At 39.3% G+C, this 23483-nt stretch overlaps 1 protein-coding gene across 1 annotated transcript; it reads right to left on the bottom strand.

Moving 5' to 3' along the window:
* Positions 1-4312: 4312 nt before the first annotated feature.
* LOC102235462 (phospholipid-transporting ATPase IC-like) lies at positions 4313-22605 on the bottom strand. Its single transcript, XM_014471089.2, has 29 exons — positions 22463-22605; positions 22171-22233; positions 21900-21956; positions 21385-21476; positions 21168-21281; positions 20320-20418; positions 19659-19720; positions 18607-18679; positions 18328-18398; positions 17604-17695; positions 17359-17517; positions 15717-15805; positions 15434-15627; positions 14175-14383; positions 13504-13535; positions 12454-12610; positions 11614-11802; positions 11393-11505; positions 10026-10193; positions 9720-9831; positions 9551-9626; positions 9321-9444; positions 8270-8456; positions 7939-8162; positions 7782-7865; positions 7472-7696; positions 6687-6825; positions 6322-6452; positions 4313-5535 (listed from the first exon to the last, which is right to left on the bottom strand). The coding sequence occupies exons 3-29, from the start codon at positions 21922-21924 to the stop codon at positions 5350-5352; spliced, it is 3426 nt and encodes a 1141-aa protein (XP_014326575.1). The 5' UTR covers positions 21925-21956; positions 22171-22233; positions 22463-22605; the 3' UTR covers positions 4313-5349.
* Positions 22606-23483: the final 878 nt, after the last annotated feature.

The following is a 23483-nucleotide window of genomic DNA, read 5'->3' as shown; positions in this document are numbered from 1 at the left end:
TAACTCTTTCCTCCCTCCACCTTGTCCGTCCAGACAACACTTCCCCCTGGCTAGTGCCAAGACTCGGTAGGCATGTGTTTGACAATTAATTCTGAAATACCTCAAAAACCTTTCATGTAAACTTTATGTAATTTAAAGCTGAAAATAATAATGCTAATGATAACGATGATTATGAAACTATGATACTTATGATAGTTAGTTTTCGAACTTGTGACTTGAAGCTTTATACTGTTAAAAAATTCCTTTTATCCGTTTGCTTATTTTTCTCGTACGTTCTCTCGGTTTGTTTTTTGCTACGGCATGTACTTACTGTTTTCATAAAAGGAAAAGACATTCTGAATGTTTCTGTGGAGGACTAGCTGAGTAAAAGAAAAGACAAAAGCGAAGGCCAGGATAGAGAGAAGAAGAGTGAGAGCCTTACAGTGGCTTGCAAATGTATTCACGCACCTTTAGCATTTTCATGTTTTGTGATGTTACACAAACAACTTTAATGCTTTTTATTTGGTGGAAGTGGGTCTTTGTAACAAATAATCTGAAAAGTGTGACATATGAACTCAATACCTCTGAGTGAATACTTTTTATTTTTTTACCCCTCCAGGGGTCTTTTGTGGGCTCTAGTGTCCCTTATATGACAGTAGACTGACAGGAAACGGGGAAGGAAGACATGCGGCAAATGTCGTCGGGTCCGGGAGTCGAACCCGCGATGGCCGCGTCGAGGACTCAAGGCCTCCAAATATGGGTCGCGCTAACCGCTATGCCACCATGGCACGCCCCCAGTAAGAATCATTTTTGCCCATGATTCTTTGCGAAATAGCTCAAGTTCAGTCAATTTGGATAAGAATGTCAATGAAAAGCAATCACATCTCGGCAAATTTGGCTAAATGATTATTGTTTGACCTAAAGTATTCCACTGTAGCTTTTGTTATACGTTTCAACTTGTTGTTCTGCACCATGCAGTCTCAAATCCTTTGCTGTCCTGTCCTTTAGGATTTACACCCGTTTTTTCTTCCTTCATCCATTTTCCCCTTCAACTTTGACCAGCTTTCCTGTTCCTGTTGAAGGAAAACAGAATTCGTTTTCTGCCCTGTGTACAATTCCGAGTGTTTGCCAGAAAGTTCAGTTGCTAGCTTGTTTTATAAATGCTTTTTGCCTTCCCTACTCAGCCAAGATAGAAGGTCACGTCTCAGGAGGTCTGCAGTGGTACCACACTCTTTCCATTTTCAGAATTTGGATTGAAAATTTCTTGTACTCTAAACCTGGTTCATCTACCTGTTTGTTGATTGATGTTCTCTAGAAAATTCCTGAGGCCTTCAAAGAACGGCTGGTTTCATACCCAAAACAGGTGGACTCTATATTTAGGAGACCTAATTGTGTTGCAATTAATTTATTTCAAGGGTGTCAAAGTAAAGGGAGCTGAATGCATTAGCACATGACACTTGTCAGTATTGTTGTGTTGCAAATTCCACTTCTTAGACTTAGACTGACTTTATTGTCATTTTGCATACACAGGGTGTATACAGAACAAAATTTCGTTGCATACGGCTCAGGACAGTGCTCAGTTGTTTGGCACATTTTATCAAATAAAATCCAGATTAAATGCATTGAAGTTGAAGTTCAGGAGGTGTGAATACTTTTGCAAGTCACAGTAGTATCAAGCTCTCTCCCAGACAGCTACATTCAAAGAAATAAAACAGACATTTGAACTGAATTATAAACCAAAAATTTGATGCTAAACCAAAGGAGGAATAACCTTACATTCATTGTTAGCTTTCTTCTGCCTTTTAGTTGTCTTTTCTCTGAGGAAAAAAGAAATACAAAAAAATAAGAAAAAAAAGATAAAACCGTTACTTTTTAAGGTTCCTGGGTGTGTTCAAGTGCTCCTGATGTTCTTAGATAATTAAAGACCAGCGCCTCCTGTTGAGAAGAAGGTGCACTTTTTCTTTTCTTTTCCTTTGTGCATGGATATTGTATAACTGTATAGAAACCAACAGGAATGACCTGTGATTTTGTGGGGAGAGGAAGAGGATAGGAAGACTTTGGAGTGGGCGGAGATGGGGTGGGGGATATTTTGGTTATCAAAATAAATGCCAGAAAAAAAAAAAGGGTGGGGAAATATTTGGGTTTTAGGCGTTGGAGGGGTTGTTGTTTTTAGAGTTTCCGTCACTGTTGGATTCACTGGTTGTGTGCATGTGTTGTTGCAACCCTTCCCCCCCTTTCCCCCCAATGTTTCTTTGATGTATATAAATCCAGACAGTAGGGGGCAGTGTGTGCTGGGGGAGGTCAAACTTGTCTCCTCCCTAATCAATAGCATTCAATCTTCATTCCTCAGCTCGTGGTCCACACTCGGGTCTCGGAATGTGTGTCCTGCTTTTCCAAAGACTGGCTGTTTACTTGGAGTTAATCAGAGGGACACACGCCGATCCGAGCGGCCTTTAATATGCCTGTATGTTTGTCTACATGCTTTTTCTTCAATCTGTGTATATGTGTTCATTTGTACCTTTGTGGAAGACGGTGTTTTTTTCTATTTTACGTTCCATTGCTATGGGTTGCAATATTTGTCATGCAAAACTCTCAAACCATTTCTTGCCGATTGACTGACCAACCAACAGCGGAACCACGTGGCAACCCGGCGTCCGGCCTGGAGCGTTTCCCGCGTTTGCTGTCAAACAGCATGTCGCGTGGGGCGACGCCTCGCGACTGGACCCGACGGGTTGCCCTGGCGGGGCCGATGTAGAGACACCCCCAGTCACACTGTGCTCTCCCTCTTCTGTTACCTGTTAATCAATCAGAACCAAGTGTCTTTGTGATGGTAGAAGACAATCAGTTTCAAAACAAGAAAAAAGGTAGAGAGAGGGCAGGCCAGTGGGAAGGAGGAAGGGGAGGATAGAAGAGCAAAAATCACGGGAGAAGAGGCTCTCTGGATCGTGGCGAACTGCAGTGTGCGACTGCCAAACGACTGCCCCCTCTCGTCCCGGCCCCCCGACTCACTCAGATATAGTCATCTTTCACACCATTCTTGACAGAACTCTCACTTTTTCACCCTCTCTCGCTCTTCGCTCTGCCTCATCTCCTGCCTCATCTCCTGCCTCTATGGAGGAGTACAAAAAACAGAGAGCTGCGGTGCAAAGACCATGCTTCCCATCACCCACCGCCCGACTCCCACTGATCTAATGATGATGTAGCCAGCCGCGAGGAAATAAAAATGGCTCCGGTTGGTGGCTTTTGCACAGAGAACTATGCAAACACCTGACCCTCCCCAATCTTAATCGTTGCTGCTGGGTCAGAGTGTATAACCCTCAAACCCCGGCCACCCCCTACTCTACATTTTAGCATTCACAGTTTGACCCTTCACCTCCGTTCATCCCGCCCGTCTCATGAGCTGAACGAGGGTGAAGCAGCACCAGTCGCTCAGCTAGTTTTAGCCCTGAGCGGCCAGGGATGAAGCGGCACTGCAGCACCCCGTATTTCCACTACAAAAGCCCCAAACTGCCACTGATGCCAAAATGGTGCCCATGCTGATGTTTGCAAGTTGACCCTCCTCCTTCCCCACCCCCTCTCCCTTCCACTCATCATGGCTCCACTGTCCCACAATGTTTGACTGTCTTTGTCCCCAGTGCCAAGGAAGGGCCACAATCAATGCAAAGACACTTAACATTGTTCCTACTCGAGTTTACAAAGTCGTCTGGAGAGACGGTGGCTTGTACTGCACTTGGACAGATTTACAGATATACAAACAGACACAGGCACATGCTGCAGAGGGTGAATCTGCCCCTTTGAGAGTGTTTTCTTTTTCATTCATTTTCTGAAACCAAAGATGTGACAATCTGGCTGCCAAACCTGGAAGACAATACTCATCGTTCTGGGCTGCTCTACGGGTCTTGTGATTTACCCGGCCATGTGGGACATTCCACATCTTGCACTTAAACGCACACATGTAGACACCCATAGCCTGGTCTAACACAGACACACATCACATCCACTCGCGTAGAAAGACGGGGAAGCAACCCACTCACGTCTGACCAGAAAGCCTCTCTCCCATCCTCCTCCCACTGCAGAAGCCGGAGAGCCTGTGGAGGACTTTTAGTTTCACTCTAGCTGAGACTCTTGAGAAGGTAAAAAACCTGAGTAATAACTGTTACAGAAAAAGAAAAAATCTTAAAAGGATAATATGGGTAAATTGCGTGTTTTGAAATAAATTAACAAATAAAACAATTGTAAAACAAAGTGGGGTTGTTGATTTCTTGTGCGTGGATTGATTGAAAGACAAGTACATATATTTTCTATAATAGTTTTATTAGTAAAACAGGGCCAAATGAATTATACTAAAATGCCACACTCCCTTTTAAAATACAGAGATTTAGTTGTATGTGAAAGACAATTAATATTAATGTTTTCCAATAAACTTTGGAACTATTACTAACTACTCATGCAGAAACAATGGCATCATGCTAGCTAATCTGACTTTAAATTAATCTTTATAACACAAACAAACCAGGAGCTACAGCAATGGTTCCAGGTCACTTCACCTTTTTGCCAATTTCTACTTTGATTTCTTTTCTATACACCCAATTTAATCCATTCCCATTTTGTACATGCAAACAAGCCATTTTATCTCTATATTCTTTAATCATAGCCCATCTATTTTCTGCTGTAGTTAAGTATTATAAATAAATAAATTATAAAGATAAAATAAATGATAGAGATAAACTGTAATAAAAATAGAGTGCAGGATTTTATTTAATCTTGTATTACTAACTGAAGATGTATTGCATTCTATTCCCATCTAATTTTGGTTCTGATCCACGACCAGGTCAGTTTACTCTGCTAACTTATGGCAGATTATAACTTCTAATCAAACCAGAATAAATGAAGTCCAGCAACTGTCAACCATCAGTTGTCAACCCCAGCAGGTATGAATTGATGCATGGTCAGTAAATGAGGTCTGGCGATCGACAGCTCCATTTTGTTGCAGAAAAGGTCAAATATGAAAAAAAAAACTTTAAAGATACAAAATGGCACAGGAATGACCAGCACTCTACTAAAAGACTTATTATCCACAGCTCTGCAACGAATCGTTCATGTTTCAGTAGAGTGAATGCAGACTGGACTGATCACTAATCAATTATAAATCACCTGACTGAAACGTTATTCAGCGTTCCATATCTGTTCACCTGCAAAGCCTGCATCAGATCTTCTGTAACAGATACAAAGTTCCCAGGCCCTCTGTGGGGCGCCGCATTCAGCTTCTTATCTCACATTGGATCTACTCTGACTCAGAAATAGAATGACTGAAAGCACTTTGGCACACCACCATGCAGAAGCATTGCTTAGACTTTGACCTCAAATATCTCATAGCTTTTTACTTGTAGATACTTTCTCTTCCTTTAACATCTCTGCTCTCTGGATGCTAGTCGCTGAATTAATGAGGCGTCCAGGTCCAGCACCCTGAGAGATGGCGTACGATGACCGACGGAGAGATGACCCTCTTGCGAACCTTGACCTCAGCTCCACTGGAGGAGGGGATGAGTTGTGTATCTGCATGTATACATAGAAAAACAAATCAGGGATTGTTTTTTTAACCAACACCCTCAAAAGCAGACTAGCAACTTTTACTTTCCCCAAATCAGGAAAAGTGTGAGATTCAAAAAAAATAAAACAGGTGAAGGAGGCAGATTTTCTCCTCGTTCACAAAGACAGTAGTGTTGTTGTTCGAAATACTTTTTCCTTGAAGTCAAGTTGGAAACATAACGCCAAGGGAAGGAAGAGCCTGAAGGTGAAGGAAGAATACACACTTCTTGCCACAGCTTACAAGATCATTTGAACAGTAGTGAGTAAGCAGCAGGAGCATCAAGAGACCGTGGGTGTTTGTGAGCACAATTTCTCAGGTAAGAAAACGTATCTTACTGAAGTTTTGACGTTTTTTTGTATCAACTCAGAACAAAATGTCTGCTGACATCCGTTGCTTTATCAATAAATCAACAACCAGTCTCTCCAAATGTTGTTCCTTCATGATTTCCCACAATAATTAGCCACAGTACAAACTATCTGTTCTTAAAATCTGAGCCAAATTATCCACAGATTGATTTACAACTACTTTTCCATTTCTAACATGATTATCTTCTAGCGATATTTGTGTTCTCTGATGAATGTCTTTATTTTATGCTTTTTCACACATTTTTTTACTTTTAATATGGAAATTACATTGAACAACAAACTACAAGCCCGAACATAAAAATCAGAATTTGCAAAATGACACATTTCTGTTGATCTTCTATTGAAAGGTCCGCTGTGTATTCTCACAAATGCCCAAACATGTCCCACCTTGTGTTTGTTGTGCACGCTGAGAATGACACTGAAGGCGTGAGACGTAACTGAGGGCAGAACAGCGGCCCAAGCTGTGAGCAAAGCTGTGAGCCAGACCATTGGATCAATGAAGGCCTTTTCAGACACACCTGGGGGAAATCAAGCACAGCAGTCAAAACTGGCCACTGGAATACCAACAAATCAACCAATTTATCCACAAACATCAAAATAATTACAGAAAAACTGCATTTTTGTTTGTTAGCTTATTCTTTGCATTGTATGTGATTGTTCTCTGGATGCACCTTAAGGGTAGCACCAGGCATAATTAAACACTGAATTAGTAATAAGAATAATCTGAAAAAAAGAAAGAAAATAAAAAATACCAAGGAAGAAATAGTCGGCGGGCGAGCTCTGAAAAAGGCGGGTGCTGTGTGTGATTCTGCTACAGATGAAGAACATAACCACCGAGACGCACAGAGCTGCAATGTTGAACTTTGTCCAGTATTTGGTCAGTATCACAATCTGACAAGAAGAAAGAAATAAAGAAGAATGAGTCTGGATTTATGTGTAGGGCAAGAGTAAAAAGACGCTTCCTGTGAAAAAGAGATGTAACAATTTTTTAAAATTTTATTTTTATTGTGGGATATTCAAATTCGGAAAAAGATAACTTTACATTACTGCAGATATTAACAGACAGGGGAGTTTAGTTGTATAAGTATTTAGAGCATGCACAAACAATGAATAAAAGGATATTTTGTCAGACAAAATCCGCCAGAAAATGTGCAAGTGTTGGATCTGTCTGCGCGCCATCAATAAATGAACAGCAAGTTATCAGTACAGTTTTTTGCTAAACAAAAAAAAGACAAAGAGGAGAGGAAGCTCTTCCCTGACTTGTGTGTGATTCTGGTACAGAAGATTAAACTGAATGCTGTAGAACTTTATTTAGCAATTGTAACATTTGAAGGAAACTGGCTATGCTGTCGCACTTTTCAGTTTATTTTTCTTTTCTAAAAACGATAATAATTAAATCTTTCTACGCTATTCTATCTGCTTAAAATTTGTTCTTTACTTCACGGAAAGAATAGCATTTAAAATAAAATAACCTGTGGTTGCAACAAAACAAAGTGTAAGAAGGTCCCCGTTACTTTTGACAAAAAGCAATCCTGACCTCAATTGTAACAGCGAAGGTTGCAGCCATCGAGACAGTGACCGCCATGGTCTGGTAATCATAGTCCGTGTTGTAGAAAACTCCACATGGGATGAAAAAGAGAACAAGTGACATGTAGACAGCATACAGCAGATATGTGATCAGCTTTCTAGGGCTGGAGAGCTCCTTCTTCTGTCCACTCTTGTACAGTTCAGGCAATTTCAGGCTGCTCTCTGCACTCACATCCTATTAAACAAAAAGATACAGCGCTCGCTGTAATTATTTTCATATTTATCCTATTGTATGGTTAGAAAAAAATTATCTGAATGACCTGTTCAAAAAAAGCCATGCACATCACCGGCGTTGCAGTGTAGAAGACAGTGTAGAGAGCGATGAACCATGTCTCGTACAGAGACTGTGGGGAAATTATGGTTGGTCTCTCCATCATGAGGCATAATGTCATACGGCTTTGTGAGTGTGTTCCAAACCTGAGCACTGAAGCCATTAAGGATCCCAAACCAAATGTGCACAAGAGCAAAACCACAGGTCTTAAACAGAAAGTAGCACAGGAAGAGGGAGATGCGGCGATAGGACCAGCGACCGTGGACCAGCAGCAGTCTTTGCAAAAATCTAAACTGGGACACCGCAAAGTCTGCGTTGTGGACGGCCTGACCTCCCTCCCTGCCAGCCAGCCCCACTCCAATGTGAGCCGCTGGTGTTGATGGAACGATGTGGAAAACATAGTAAAATGAACACAGCAAAATGAGTGCAGTTTTTACCCCCATTAACAACTATCTGCTACTGCTGATAAAGACTTACTCTTGATCATGTTAACATCATTGGCTCCATCACCAATGGACATGGTGATCGAGGCAGTGTGCTTCCTGACCAACTCCACAATCTCAGCTTTCTGAGCAGGCGTCACTCTGCAGCACAGCACTGACTGACACTGCTCTGCCAGGCTCATGAAGGAGGCCCCCCACTCTGGTCTCTCCTCAAACTCTGCCTGGGGACAGACACAATCAAGCAGCTTAGAAACTGACTTTGACATAAAAACTTGGCTAAAGCACTAAAAAAGGTTTTTATAGGTACGTTCGGTAGTAAAAGCAAAGGTTGGACAATGTCTCATTTTGTATTCAGGAAAAGTCACCAATGTTGCAGCCAATAAAAATGCTTTTTGAATATCAAATTCCAGCAGAGCTGCTGTGGGAAAGAGGGGGGCTGCTCAGGCTGGTGGAGAACAGCAATCAGGGGATAAAAAGGTTTTCTGAGTTCACCACAAACTTGCAAATGTGTTTTAGATTAGTGTTTCATTAAAGTTTTAACTACAAATAGTGAGAAAGGGACATTTTTATGAGTCAACATATTTGGCAACTTGCAAATATTAGATTCTTTTTATAAGATGCATGCAAGAGGAAGAAGCTGGAATCAAACCAGCAACCTTCGGATTGCAGGATAACCACTTCTGACCACAAGTTTGACCCACTCACCAGCTGATTCCACAATGTGCTTGATGTATTTTTTCTTGACTTTTCGATATTGTGTTCCGGATATCACATTTTTTATCCAATGGTTTTTCTTTAATTACAATGGTTAGATCAAGGAAGACCTTAAAATTGTTGTTCATTTTGGTTGGTGTGAAATGAGTACAAGTTCTGGCAAGTGCAAAATTATACACTTGTGTTGGATTTTGAACATTTCCAAATTCCCTTTGAAATAAGTACAAAGTAAACTACGTGTATCGAGTTCTCCATGCCTTTAAACCCCACATATCTAAAACAATGCACATTTTCAATAGAGAATCACAGAAAAAACCCTGATCTATGAAAATATTATATGTTTTTTATTTACTGTGTAGGCTGCAGTTTACCAGTTCAGATCCGGTGAGGACCACAGAAGTTTTTGCTCTTGCCATCTCCTTGTGTGTAGCCCACAGCTCTGTCTGCTTGGCTTTGAAGAAGCTGACCTGTGGGTCTGCAGACTGGAGAATCTCCCTGCGTGAGCAAAACAAGCAATGATCAATGGGATATCAAGAACATGTGCGTGTGAGTGTTCCTGGGCTATTTGCTTTTATTTTATATTTCGTGTATGAACGCAGACCTGAGTTCCTGCCACTCCAGTAATCGGCTTTCAGGGTGCAGTAGCTTGCAAGAGTACCCAATGTTCACTGCAGTTTCTAAAGGCACAAGCAGTAGAAGAGCAAAAAAAAAAAAAAAAGAATGATCAACTATTATTTCTCTTTTTCTTCATTCATGAATTTTCCCAATACCTTTTTTGTCTCCAGTCAGCACCCATACTCTAATCCCAGCCTCTTGAAGAAGAGAGATTGTCTCAGGAACTCCCTCCTGGAGCCGGTCCTCAATTGCCGTCACCCCCAGAAGCTACAACATTGGTTATGTTTAAGCAATTTTAGATATTATTTACGGTGGATTTCAAAATAATAGTTTAAATGCTACAAGACAAAGTTTCTTTCTTGAAAAACATTGCAGAAATTGCTTATAATAATAAAAAGTCAAGCTATCATTGCTGGTTAGATCAATAACATGTTTTCAAATGGAAAGAGACAAAGCAGCACCAGCAGATCTGTCTCCATCTCATCGTACAGCTTCTCCAGCACGGTGTCACGCTCGCAGGTCGCCATGGCAGCAGACAGGGCCAGAGTCCTACTCCACTGCTCCCACAATGCCTCAGGAACAGATCGAACCGCAACACACAGCGTCCTCAGACAGGCCTCAGCAAACAGCTGACAGAAGATGAGTTAATAAGGTTTTACAACAAGCTGCACTTCAGTTGTGAAGCAACATTTCAGGCAAGAACCGACGTGACGAAAAAGAAATACAGGCAGAAAAAAATCTGACTCGTCACTAAATACTAATATTTTGTCAGTCTTTACTCTGTACAGAACCTTACCAAAGAGTTTATACCTGTTGAAGTATTCAACATAATGTAACACTTCACCCATTAACTTGATTACTTTTTACTTTTTTTTTTTTATTACTGGAAACGTATGTGATAGAACATTGAGACCCGTATAACAGTGAAGTAGAAGGAATCTGATTAAGTTTTTTTTTTTTAAAAAGAACGCCAATACATATTGTTTAATCTCAGTACAAATCTAGCTCTTCTGTGAACGCCTCAGATGTTAGAAAGCATTAGTGAACAAGCAGCGTTGTGAGGAACTAGGAGTTCACAGGCAGGGAGGAAGTCATGGGGAATTTTAAATGGGCTTAGACACCATCAGGCAACTTTGAAAAACTGATATGTCATGGGAGAATTGAAGAAAGAAAGCTGCGTTTGAAAGAAAGCCATAAGAAGTCTTATTTGCAGTTTACCACAAGTCGTGTATGGGAGACGGCAAACGTGTAGGTGAAGGTACTCTGATGATCTAAGCCCATGATTGAACTCAATGGCCTACTTTCAAAATGGTATCTGTGAGGCAGCAAAAGAGGCTTCCTGTGTTAAGTGCAGCTCCTACATGGCATGGAGGTTATATTAGCTCAGGGGAGCTCTCCTTATGCTCAGGTCAAAGGTCTAACCACAACTAGTTATGATGGATTCTTGAGCAGTAAACGGGGACAGGTCGTCTCATAAACTGCTGCAGGCCAAGCAAAAAGCAGCTGGTTAATGTGGAAGCAGATCTTTGTTGCCTTTTCCACTGTGAAACATGGTAGTGACAGCATCATGCTGTGAGGAAGCTCTTCTTTAGCAGACTCAGAGACATTTCGATAGATTTAAATACAGAGAAGCTTGCATCATATTTTTCATTTCATATTAATTGCCATTTAACCTCACAACTATAAACTGCTTTATTTGTCTCTTGAAGTCCTAATAAGACCCAATGGTGTTTGTGGTTCTTGTGCAATAAAATGGAAAGTAGCTCACTTCAAGGATTGACTCAAGACAAGAACGGGTCAAATTAATAACAAAATTAAACTGCTTCACCTCTAATGCTATTTCAATGCTTTCCTGATGTGGACAGTTCTTCTGAAGTCTCTCCAGTATTACTACATCTGCTCCTTTACAGTAAAGTTTCAACCCACCCTCTGGGTCACGTACTACAGAAAATAAAAATAAAAAAAGAAATAAAGCATGTTTTTACTTAGGCAAAATTTGTATTTTATTAGATTCAGAATCTCAAAAAAAAAAAATAATTCTGCTCCTACCTAGGACAGACATCCGCCTCCTTTTGCTGGTAAAGTCCAACAGTGCCAGCAGCTGATACTGGCGAGTGGCACCCAGCTCTGAAACAACAACAAAATCTCTTGTTCTGGAAAGAAACACCCAGCCAAGCTCCCTGGCAGCCCCAACAAGAGTTTCTTCATCTGGTGATGCAGCCTGGTAAACCAGGGATCCTGGGAAAATATGGCCAACACACAAAGTAAACCTATAAGCATCGGTCTCTGCAAAAAAATCTGGGAATGATTTCATAGTACAGATTATTGTAATTTTTCCACTTACCACATAAACCTTTTAAAATTCATTATTGAAAGTGTGAGAACTCATTACATCTATCTATCTATTCATCGTCTAAACCTGCTTATCCTTGCTGGGTCTCAGGGGAACGGCAGAGTTCACCCTGGACAGTCAGTCACAGGACAGCACAGAGACACATGACAAGCCACCAGGTACACATAACTTAAGGGCAATTTAAACAGATCAATTCACCAAAAAGTCCTGTTTTTGGACTGGACACTGGGGTACCTGGAAGCAAATCCGTACATACAAATGAAGAACACGCAAACTCCAATCAAAATGAGCCCATAAACTTCTTGCTTCAAGCCATCAGTTCTGCATTACACAAGACGTGTCATGATATCTAGGAAGTAACTGAGAAGTGACAGGAAGTAAAAGTCATGAATCACTAAAGTCACGTAGTTTCTAAAGAACCCACAGGAAGACAGGTGTTGCTTCAAGTCTGATGACTAACAGCATGGTTTTTATGTCTACCTGAGAATGAGAATTGATATATGTAGAAATGAATCAGCACAAGCAAGAAAGCTCACCTTCCTTCCACTCTGCCATGACGGTGTGACACAGAGCCAGCGCAGACAGGAACTGTGTGGTGACTGGACACCGCTGTCCTCTGAGCGTCTCCACTAGTGTGGGAGAGAACATGCGCAGGCCACCACTGGAGAACGGGTTCCAGCTCAGATCCATGGGCTGAGAAACAAAATTGGGAAAATGAGCAAGTAAAAGGACTGTGTAGATGTTACAGAATACCTTGTAATCAAGTGGATTAAATCTTTGAAGTCATTTATTTACACTGTATAAAAGGACATATTTGTCATTGACACTGAATCAGATTAAACCCTTTCAGTTCAGACCAACAAGATCATTTCTACTTGATAATTCCAGAATAATGAGAAAGATCATTTCTGTATTTTTTTTAACTCTTAGTTTAAAGTCAAAATTGTACATACTTTTTTTTAGTATTTGGTAAAATTGCCTTGTAAAATGCATGACTTAGATCTTTGTTATTTGTGTCCTTTCACAAGCGTCTCCCAGTACTTTCCTGAAAGTTTGGTTCATTCCTCCTGACAAATCTGATGTAACTGCAGGTGTGTAAATCCACGTTGCTCAGCCGCATCCTTTCAGCCTAAACATTTCAATTTTGCTCTAATCAGAGAGAAGGACATCTCTAAAAACTGCAGAGAGAGGGACCTTTGAGAACTCCTCTCTGGATAATCTCTATAGATCAGGAGAGTCAAACTCCACTGCTCCTCCTACTTTCACTTGTGTTTCTGCTTCAACACACCTGAATCAAATAGCTTGATCGTTAGAAGGACTCAGCAGTACTTTGCTGAAACTCAGCCATTCGATTTAGGTGTGTTGGACCAGGGAGACATCTAAAAGTTGCGGGACATCAGCCCTCAAGGATTGAAGTTGGACACCTCTGCTTGATCCTCAGTTTAAATATTGGACTTACGAAACCTGAATTTTATTTACTAGCTCATGTAGAGACAAATGCAAAGCTTGCTTGCTTTTTATTTTTCCTGCCCAACCAATGTTTTAGTCAAATGGAGACTGAAACTGTATCTTAGTGTGTACTGTACCTTTACATCCTCTGCACTGACTGAAGCGTCACCTGTTGGAGTGGAAAACATTTTCTGTTTACCTGACTATTAAACGGCACATTAAAAATCTCGTTAACTAAATATGTAATATTCTTTTTAAAATGCTGGTTAAAAAGAGAGATAAAAAAAAGGAAAATAGATTAATGTCTCGGCCAAGAACTGATAGATAAACACACATACTAGCTTATAAGACTCTAACAAGTAATTGGCCATACATATATGGTTAAAGTGACTGTTAAATGGTTAGAAGATGTTTTGCATTGAAACATGTTACATCTCTCACTGGTTGTCTCTTTAGGAGAATGGAAGTGTGTTTACATAAATGTTGTATCTACCCAGAGTTGCTCATTAAAGTCTCTGGGAAAATTTTAAAACTTCCTTACACAAAATCTGAAACTGTCTTCAAATGTTAATTTTTTTTTTTTTTTTTATTTCACTTGGTGATTACTAACCCAAAACCTGACTGTCTTTGTACATTTCAAAATATAAACCAGTCTAGCAGGAACGTTTTTGAAACATCTTTTTGATTTAGACATGTCACAATGCTGAGAGCCCTAAACTGAAACATAAAATAAAAAATTTGATTTTGACACATAATGCAGAGTAATCTGCAACCTGTGAACCAATACCAGAAAGCTCGTCATATTTACCGTAGACTTCTCCGGCGATGCAGCATTGTCTGAGGAGCAGGCGATTCTGGGTTAACGTGCCAGTTTTGTCACTCAGCAGGTAACCTACTTGGCCGAGCTCCTCACTCAGAGAGGTATTCCTGGCTTCTGCAGGTTTGTCTGTCTGTTGCCAATACATCTCCAAATCCCAGCCAATAAACTTGCTGTGAATTGTGTGTATCAACTCAAACCTGAAGACACACATATAGAGTAAATAAACTCATTAGAAATTGTTTATGTTGGCGCCATGTGGCTCAGGGAAGATATAGTTCCAGGTGTGGCTTACGCTCTGTTCTTTTGCCTATAAAGTTTCTAATAAACAAAGACTTCTAAAGCCAAAGAAATTATAAAAAAATAAACAGAAACATGTAAGTCACAGGGGCAAATTTGTTGGCCAAACAACTCTCTGGAAAATGTTTCGGTTCAAAGCAAATATTTATTTATAAAACCTTTAAGCCTAGATAAAAAAAAGACAAATAAAATACCTAAAAGAAATAATAGATTTGATTTGTTGGTACCACTAAGGAGATTATTAATCAATTCATCATAGTCATGGTTCAAACCATGAGCTGCCTTCAAGCTTTTTTCTTTGCCAACCAGTCTACTTAAGGGAAACAAACAAACTGGCAGGTAGATTGGGATTGTTGTGTGTACCTTAGGATATGCAAGTAAAGGTAGTTAGAAAAAGAGTCAAAGAAACTATCCAAAACATCTCCAAGTCATTTCTGATCACTGTTTGTCACATTGTAACCATAATGGCCACCAAGAGAGAAATATCTAGAAGAGCTTCACTACAGAAAGAAAAACACAGAGACCAGAGTGAAAGTTACCAAAGCACACGTAGAAAAGCTTTAACAATTTATGCAGTAAATCTTTTAGATTGAGAAGACAACCTTTCAAACCATGGACAGCTTTTATAGATTTTTTCTTTTTTACAATGTTTTAGGATTTGGGCGACTGACTCTCTTCTCAGAATTTTTACTTTTGATCTCAGGACATTCAAATTTAAAGATTAAAGTTTAGAGATGAAAGTCACAATTCTGAAAGTAGAGTCAGATTTTTCTTTCCAATGGCCCTAATTCTCTTCCTTAGTAGTCTTCGTTTAACCCAGGAAAATATATTAAAAACTACACTTTTCTTATTTCAACTGTATTGACATCTTATCATTATTCTTCTCTATACATTGATGCTTACAAAACTGGCGTTCTACTAAATATTCCAGTGATCCAAATGTTACTAACGTGATGTAGAGCGCAATGGGCATGGCCGGGCTGAGAAGGATGATGTAACTCCAGTAGACGAGGAATCCATTGTAAGCTGGTTTGCCATCAATCACCAGAGCAGACAGGAACGATGTTTTGGTTATGGCCTGATATGAAGACACGCCTGCACCGATGGCAAGGAGCACAGCAGCCAGCAGAACCGACAGGACAATCTAATGAACCAGAACAAAGACAAACAACATTTATAAGAACGCCACAAGTTGCTTCTTGCTTGTCTTCCCGCTGTCCTTCATGAACTCACCCCAATTACCACTTTGTTGAAAACTTCCTCCAGTTGAGTTCTTTTTACTCTCAGTTTCCCGCAGTTTCTCAGGATTTTTGTGTCTGTGCCTGGCGTGGAAAAAAACAAACAAAACAAAACCACAACTGTCATCTGCTACCTTTACAACACGATGCAGAAGACCACTCTGCAGTCGCAGGGTTAGAGTTCAAGACCTTGCAATGCAAGACTCTGCTGATGTACCCTTGAGCAACATGCTGAATCCCTTTAGTCCTACGGGGACGTGTGACCCCAATGCGAAGGTCGAGTGAAGAGAGAAGTTATCTCACACAGATCAATAAGGTATAGCATTATGCTTTCCAGAGATGTTCTCTCAGACTCAACTAAAGTGTTTAAAGACACTGGATTTCATTTGAAAAATTGATACGACCGTTCAAGGCCAGAACACTTGTAACTAATATAACACGACGTTAGATTTCTGATCAGGCTAAACTTAGGGTACACCAATAGGCAGTTTTTGCTTGCTGGTATAATGGCCATCTTTTAAAGAAATGTGACTGATCCCTTTAACTGCAATGGATTGGCGTCATGCAACAGCTCTGCCTGGCCAAGCAATACCTGATCAATAGTCACTTAGAGGACAGGGGAGAGTGTAATCTCCCAGACTTTAGAACTTCATATTTTAAAGACAAAGCTGCAAGAGTTAAGCATTTAGTGTCATAATTGGAAGCACACTCTGTTCTATGTAATACAATTATTCACTGAAGTAAGTATAAAACCACAGTACAAGTTAGTCTGAAAGAAACTGATCAGTTTGACAACAGCTGAAGTCTGTTTCATAAATATTAATATTATAATATTAATTATTATATTAATAAATCTAAGTCTTTAAAGCTGCAGCATTTAAGGTTTATTTAAAAAATGTGTTTTACATTTTTGTTAAAGTATGAGACAGATAATCTGTAAAAAAATAAATAAATAAAAAATGTAGCTTATCTGCCTTCTCCTTGAGCTCCCAGTACTAACTGCAGAAATACGCTACTCAGTCAGAAATGACCAATCAGAGTCAGGAGGAGGGTCTTAGCACTGTCAGTCAGGCTCATGCTCAACCCCTCTCCCTTGCTTTTTGCTAAACTACAACTGGTTCAATACAACATAGCCTGGCACAAATGCTAAGGCTAGTTAGCACAGCTACAGATAATGGCAGATAAACTGTTGCTTCTCTGTCATTAGCACCTTAAACAGAATTGAATGACATCACTGAACCCCCCCTCCCAGCTTTGATTGGTTGTTTTTGATGGAGGCAGTGCATTTCTTCAGAAGGCAATAGTAGCTCTGGGAGGAAGTTGGGGAGCTTGATCCTTTCACAGATTACCTGTCTTATATCATACTGTCACGACATCATGACGGTTTTAACAAATATGGAAAAAACATATTTTGGATAAAGTTACATATTGCAGCAAAGTCAAATTGGTGCACCCAGTTCCGCTTTTAAAAATCATCGAAGGTGTTTGTGTGACCATCACTTCACCTTGAAAAGAAAGGAGAGGCTCAAGGGTGTCTTTAAAGACCCACATTTAATATGACATTCATTCCAAGGTGAGTGAATGCGCACCTTTACCAACACTGTATCTGTTCTTTTAGACTTAATACTGAACTCTACCGGTGTATATCGTCAGGCCGTAGGCAAAGTCTGTGTTGCGTAGGACAGTTCCCCTCAGGAGGATATGTTCGTTTTCCAGGAGGAAGCACTCTCCTTGCCATTGTAGCTGACCTCTGAAAGTGTACAGGCGATTGTTGGGTTCCTCGCATTGCACAACACCTATAGAATTAAAAGTTCACCGATTAAATTGCACTCTTCTTTCAAAAGAGAACAACAGTTAGTTAGAAGAGAGGACATTTATTTACCATTAAAGGCTCCAAGGGCCTCCTCTGAAGGGTGAGAGGTCAGCTCATTATGTGTTGCACCCAGCGCCTGCCGGTATTTAAGGTTGGTCTCACTTAAAGAAGAAAAAGATAGTTATTTAAAAATAAAATCATGCAGTCTTTTAAATAATGTAGGGGATTTATTTGTTAAATCTGTAAGCTTCAACCTTCTGAGCTAAAATAGGGGAAGCTGGACTTTTGCATCACTGAAAGTGAAGAGGCTTGTAAGGCGAGTAAAATAAATCTCCAAAACTCGCTTTGAAAACTGCAGCAAATTTTCAGCGAGATTATACTTTTCCAATAAAATCTAATTTTATTTAGATTTTAATAAAATCGAAATAAAATTAGATTTTATTTAGACTAATTTAAACTTTATTTAAATACACTGTTTAAATAAAGTGTATTTATTTAAACACTTTCAAACATCATTAGTGGGAGTCCCAAAATTTGGAAGTTCTATCTACTATTCTCTCGCTTGTTTCTCACTTGCAAACATTTATGTTATACTTTTCATTTTTGACAGGGTAGTCTAGATTTATGTGTACCGAGTATCACGTGAAAAGCTGTTATTTTGTTTACTCGAAAAAACATACTTTAACTGTAAACATTTTAGTATGGGGTTTGAAAAGTTGAAAGTCAGAACATTTTTCACAGTCACTCAGCGGCTTTAGCAAACAGATTTATTGGTTTTTCTACGTTTTGTTACCCATCAATATCAGCGGTCTCCACATAACACAAGCTATGAGGCTCAGAACTGGAAAGCAGAAGAAGATCAGCCTGGGAGGAAAGATAGAAATGTACATATGTTTTAAAGCAAATAGGAGTGTTTGGTAGCAGAAAACTCTGAACACAACTTAAAATGCAGTTGCATAAAATTACCACACTTGCTTGCTTTTTGTTATTCTATCTTCAAAAGCAAATGAAATGCTTTTTGAATAAAGGTGGTATTATATTTCAGTTATTTTTTATTAATTCATTGACTCACAGGAATGATTTGGTCTCTGCGGATCCTCAACACATCTCCAACACACAGATCTTTCCACTGTGCTGTCATAAAACTGTAAGAAAAATAAAATAAAATACATTCTGTATTTAACTATGTATATATGCATTAGATTATATATTTTAAAAGTTGAATTTTATATACATTTGTCTTTTGCGCACATGTGTGTAATTTGATGGATGTGTGGTGGATGGATGTACAAACATTTTTTTTGTGTGTAATTACAAAGCTATGCTGCATATTAAAATAGGAATTAGCCAAATAAATATTTATTAAGCTCATCAAAACTTTCTACTTTTAATTCTAAGAACATTAAGTTTATAATTCTTAAAGGGATTTATTATTATTATTATTATTATTATTATTATTATTATTATTATTATTATTATTTTGGATTGTTTATTCATGTAGCATTACCCTATGGGGTGCAAATGTATAAACAACAAATAAAGTTTCTGTTTATGTTGCATTCAACCAAAGTTTTAGATCACACTTGGACACATAATTAATCTTACTGTCTAAATTCTCTCAAAAGAAGACACATCGCTTAAAATCTCACCCTGTCAGACACAGCCTGCAGCAAAGATACATTCTGGTTACACACACTCATCAAGGTCTTGAATGCTATGTTGGGCTTTGAACAATTAATTAATACAAAATGTATTTCAGTTGTGCTTGAAAAAGTTCATTCTGGAGCAGGTTCCTGGTTTCTCTTTTGGTCACAATTATTGTTCATTATCATTTCTCGTCAAAAATGAAGGGTTCAGATTCATCCTTAAAGGCCTAAAATTAATTTGAATTTAGTTTGTTTGCCTAACGGGAGTGAAGGTAAAATCTTCACTGAAGGAGAACATGTTTGTCGCGGCCCTCTGATTTTCTCGGAGGTTGCTTTGCGTTTTTGCCCCTCTTTGATTCATGAAGGAACCATTTAGGGATTCACTCATTTACACTTCATTAGAGATTCATTAGTGGACTGTTTCAACCGTGATGCTGCACTGACTCCTGTGAGAATAACCCACTGCCTTTGTCCTCACCTCTGGGAGATGAGTACGTCACAGGGTCGGGAGTTAATCTCCGAGTCACAGCGTCGCCTTGCCTGCACCGTGGTGGAGACACAGACACCGGCAGGTGGGAAGATTGGAAAAGAGCATTAGAGCCGAGCTGGACACTGGTGGCAAGTACAGGAGTTCAGAGTGACAGACAAGGAGCAAGTGAGAGGGAATGTGGGCGGCCATGAAAGGCTGAACAGGAGGAAGGAGAAAGGAGAGATGCCATTACGAGGCTCTACAGTGACACCAGCTGGGAGATTTACACCCTCCACTAAATGATTAGTCAATAAAGAGGGGTCAAGCAAGCGTTTCACCCAGAGCTGTTAACGACCGTAACTCAGTGATGCACTTAACTAGAGAATTCTCCATGCAAAACATCACGCCTGCATTTAAAAGAAAAAGCTTTAATGATAGGAAAGAAAATTAATGCCATGAGGATGACTGCTTTTGTCAATGAGGAGAGGACAAGGAGTCAGTGAGGACAATGAAGGAGAGAAAAGGGAGGACACACAAGCTTGAGTATCAAGAGGCTAAATGCATGAGGCTGGTCGTGACTACTGTAACGTGTTTTTCTCTGCCCCTAGCATTCGTTTCTTTTTTTCATTTTACCAGAAACAATCAGCTTGTATGAGATTGGTCATCTCACCAGGTCACCGGCTAAATCTTTGAATCCTCTCACAGAGAGCACAACCAAGAGTGGGATGATGGTGATGTACCAAGGTATGGAGGAGATGGCAGGGACACACTGGAAACAGCCATAGAGCAGAGATTTAAAAAAGTAAAAAAAAAAAAAAAAAACTACATACATACATACAATGCTGTTGTAACTATTAGAACACACAAAACAAATAGTAAAAAGCAAATATTTACCCTCCTTTTTAGGCAAAACACATTACAGATGCTGCATATAGAGAATTATAAAAGCATTGACTCCACTTTAGCGTTACCATAATTTGTGATTTTACTAACTCTAATCTTAATGTATTTTGCTTTGATTCTATGGAGGAAAAAAATCAGTTACTTCTAAGTGAAAGTGTAACAATATTTGGTTTCCGAATCTCAAAAGAACCCAAAGACCTGTGAAACCTGCGTGTCAAAGAAGGCGACACCAAAACAGAACCTTATAGACATTATGGAAAACATTATGTAAAGTAAAAAAAAAATACACTCCTCTAATTATTGTTTGGAGAGCTAGAGTTGATTCATAGACTATAAGATTATTTTTCACTAAACAATTTAAAATCCATGTATTACATCACAGTTATGAACTATTTTATGGTGATCTCACAAAATGTAAAAATAAAATACTATAAGGTTTGTAATTGTAACATGACAAAGCGTGGACAACTTGAAGGCGTTTAGGCACTTTTGCAAAGGACTCTGTAATACATATATATATTAACATCTATTCAAGTCTGAAGCCCAGCTTACAGCAGAATGCTTCATTTAGATTCAAAATGGAGAGAGAGGGGACAGCAGAGGTTTTCATCTGACCTGCAACACCACCATGAGGAGGAAGTAGATATTAGCAGCTCGCTGGAACTGCTCAAATAGCGTCAGGGGGAGGAAAGTCAGGAGGGAGTACTTGTGGCTGCGCACCACATTGTCCTGGCAACAATAAGGAAGAGCAACATGGGGTTAGACAGCAAGGAACTTGATTCAGAAGACGTGGGACAACATTTCTCGTGGCTTTGTGGACGCTGAGACTTACCGAGTATCGTCCCCAGGTGAAGCACAGGAAAGATTTCCTCTGTTTGTGTTTGTGATAGTGACGGCTGTTTGCCTTCACCTCCCATGTGAGGCCTGATGGATGGAGTTTTTTTCAGCTTAGAAACCTTTCTTCCAAACAGCCCCTTAAAGCTTGATGTTTATAAGCATGTATTATATATTGATAATGCATGCAAATAGTTTTGTATAATCATTTGCATGAAGATATGTTTCAAGAAACTTTTAAAACACACGCGCAATAAAGGTCTCAAAGGAACGCAGACTTTGGTTTCATAAAGGAACGGCTGATGTGCAAATATATGCTGCAGAAAGATGATCCCTCATAAGTAAACAATTCAAGTACTCTGGATAAACTCACACTGACGTTTCATGGCAAATGCACAATGCTTCACTTTACTCTGTTCTGATTATATTATAATAAATATAATAGAAAAAAGAAACAATCAAAGGTTAGTGTAAAATGAAGAAAGTGAGGATTCAATATCAAACTACACATACCAGATTCGACATCTTCTTTGGACATCCTGCTCTGCAGAGTCTGACCTTTACTGTGCTCTGGTTAAGTAGAAAACTGATTAATGGGATGATCTGAGAAGCTTTTGCAGTTTTGTGCCTCATTGCATGTGTTTAATAATATTATTACTTATACTACAACATATTAAGAAGAAGATTGATGCTACTGATTCCCCTTCCAGCAGTCACTGTAGCACTCTAAATGACTACTGAAAAAACAAAAACAAAATGTTACTATGGAGAACTAAACGCTAACCTGTGCTTGCCTCCTTTGTGCAGGACGTCAGAGGAATGCAGCAGCCTTCTCAGTCAAACTGACCTTTAAAATTTTGAAAGAAGTGTGAGACATGAGCAGCTCAGATTCAGGCATTAAAATATAACCTGCAAACTAGAGCGAAGTTAGTCAGCACAGAGTTTGTGAATTATTTACATGAAAAATGTAGAATTACTACCAGAATCCATTTTTACATCTGTTATTTTGTAACTTTGTTTCACAAGACAGATAATGTCAAAAAACCTACAAGAGTCAAAGAATTATAAGCCTTTACCTGGACTGTTTGCTAAATTCCTTGTTACTCTCTGGCATCACGACATGGCTGAACTGTGATTCACTGCGCTCCAGTAACCACAGAGAAAAATTAACGCGATTGTTTTCATAAGAATCCTGAATCTCCATTTGCATAATACAAATCATTTTCTATTCACTTCTCTCAGCATCATGTTCACCGCGCCTTTGTTGTGTCCTTCCAGGTGCACACTTCAGGATTACACAATGTACTTTCAATTCACCTGAGGAAAGGAAGACTAAAGGAGGAGGAGCATCATGTCTATAAACCTTTCAGAGTGCTGTTTAGTTTAATTAAACTTTTACAGTTATCACCTACTAAAAGAGATAAGTAAAATTGACTGGAAATGACTTTCATGTTTGAGGGAATCACATTTTTAAAAGGCACAGTGAGCAAACTGACCTAAATCTCTAAAAAATCTTAGAGAGTCTTTCCGGCACTGTGATAATGGTGCTTTTGTACAACACAAGCACTGGGAGGATTGGTTTACAGTGGTTTACAGTGTGTGAACGCTGAAGGCTTTGTGATCAGGCAAACCCTTATTGTAAGTATTTGTTTTCATAGATTTACAGCAACCTTTGTTTTACTTTATTAGTATTATTCTCTCCTAGGCTCTCATCAAAATTAGTACAAACTATAAAAATGACATTTAAATATAAACCTTGGTTAATCATAGTTTATTGCCCAGTTTCTAGACTGTAAATAGTGTGGTTTCAATGGGAAAGGCTTGTCTTGATCCTTTGTCACTTTATATTTTTACAAAAAAACAATACAATTGGGAAAATACAACATTTTAACCAATTTTTTTGTGTTGTAGTAGCTTTCAAATATGCAATATTTCACATTTAGCAAGCTGAATTTATTTTATAAAATAAAGCAGGCCTGTCAGATACTGTGGGGGAAATGAGCATTTTGACTTCTTCAAGAATCTAATGCCACCTGGTGGAGGTGAGCAATAACTGCAGCTTCACTATTGAAGGAGAGGTCAAAGAGGGTCAGTATG

This window comes from Xiphophorus maculatus, chromosome 9 (genome assembly GCF_002775205.1).
Source record: "Xiphophorus maculatus strain JP 163 A chromosome 9, X_maculatus-5.0-male, whole genome shotgun sequence".
Taxonomy (NCBI): domain Eukaryota; kingdom Metazoa; phylum Chordata; class Actinopteri; order Cyprinodontiformes; family Poeciliidae; genus Xiphophorus; species Xiphophorus maculatus.
Note: the sequence above shows the minus strand (reverse complement) of the source record. Positions and strands in the feature narration are given on the sequence as shown.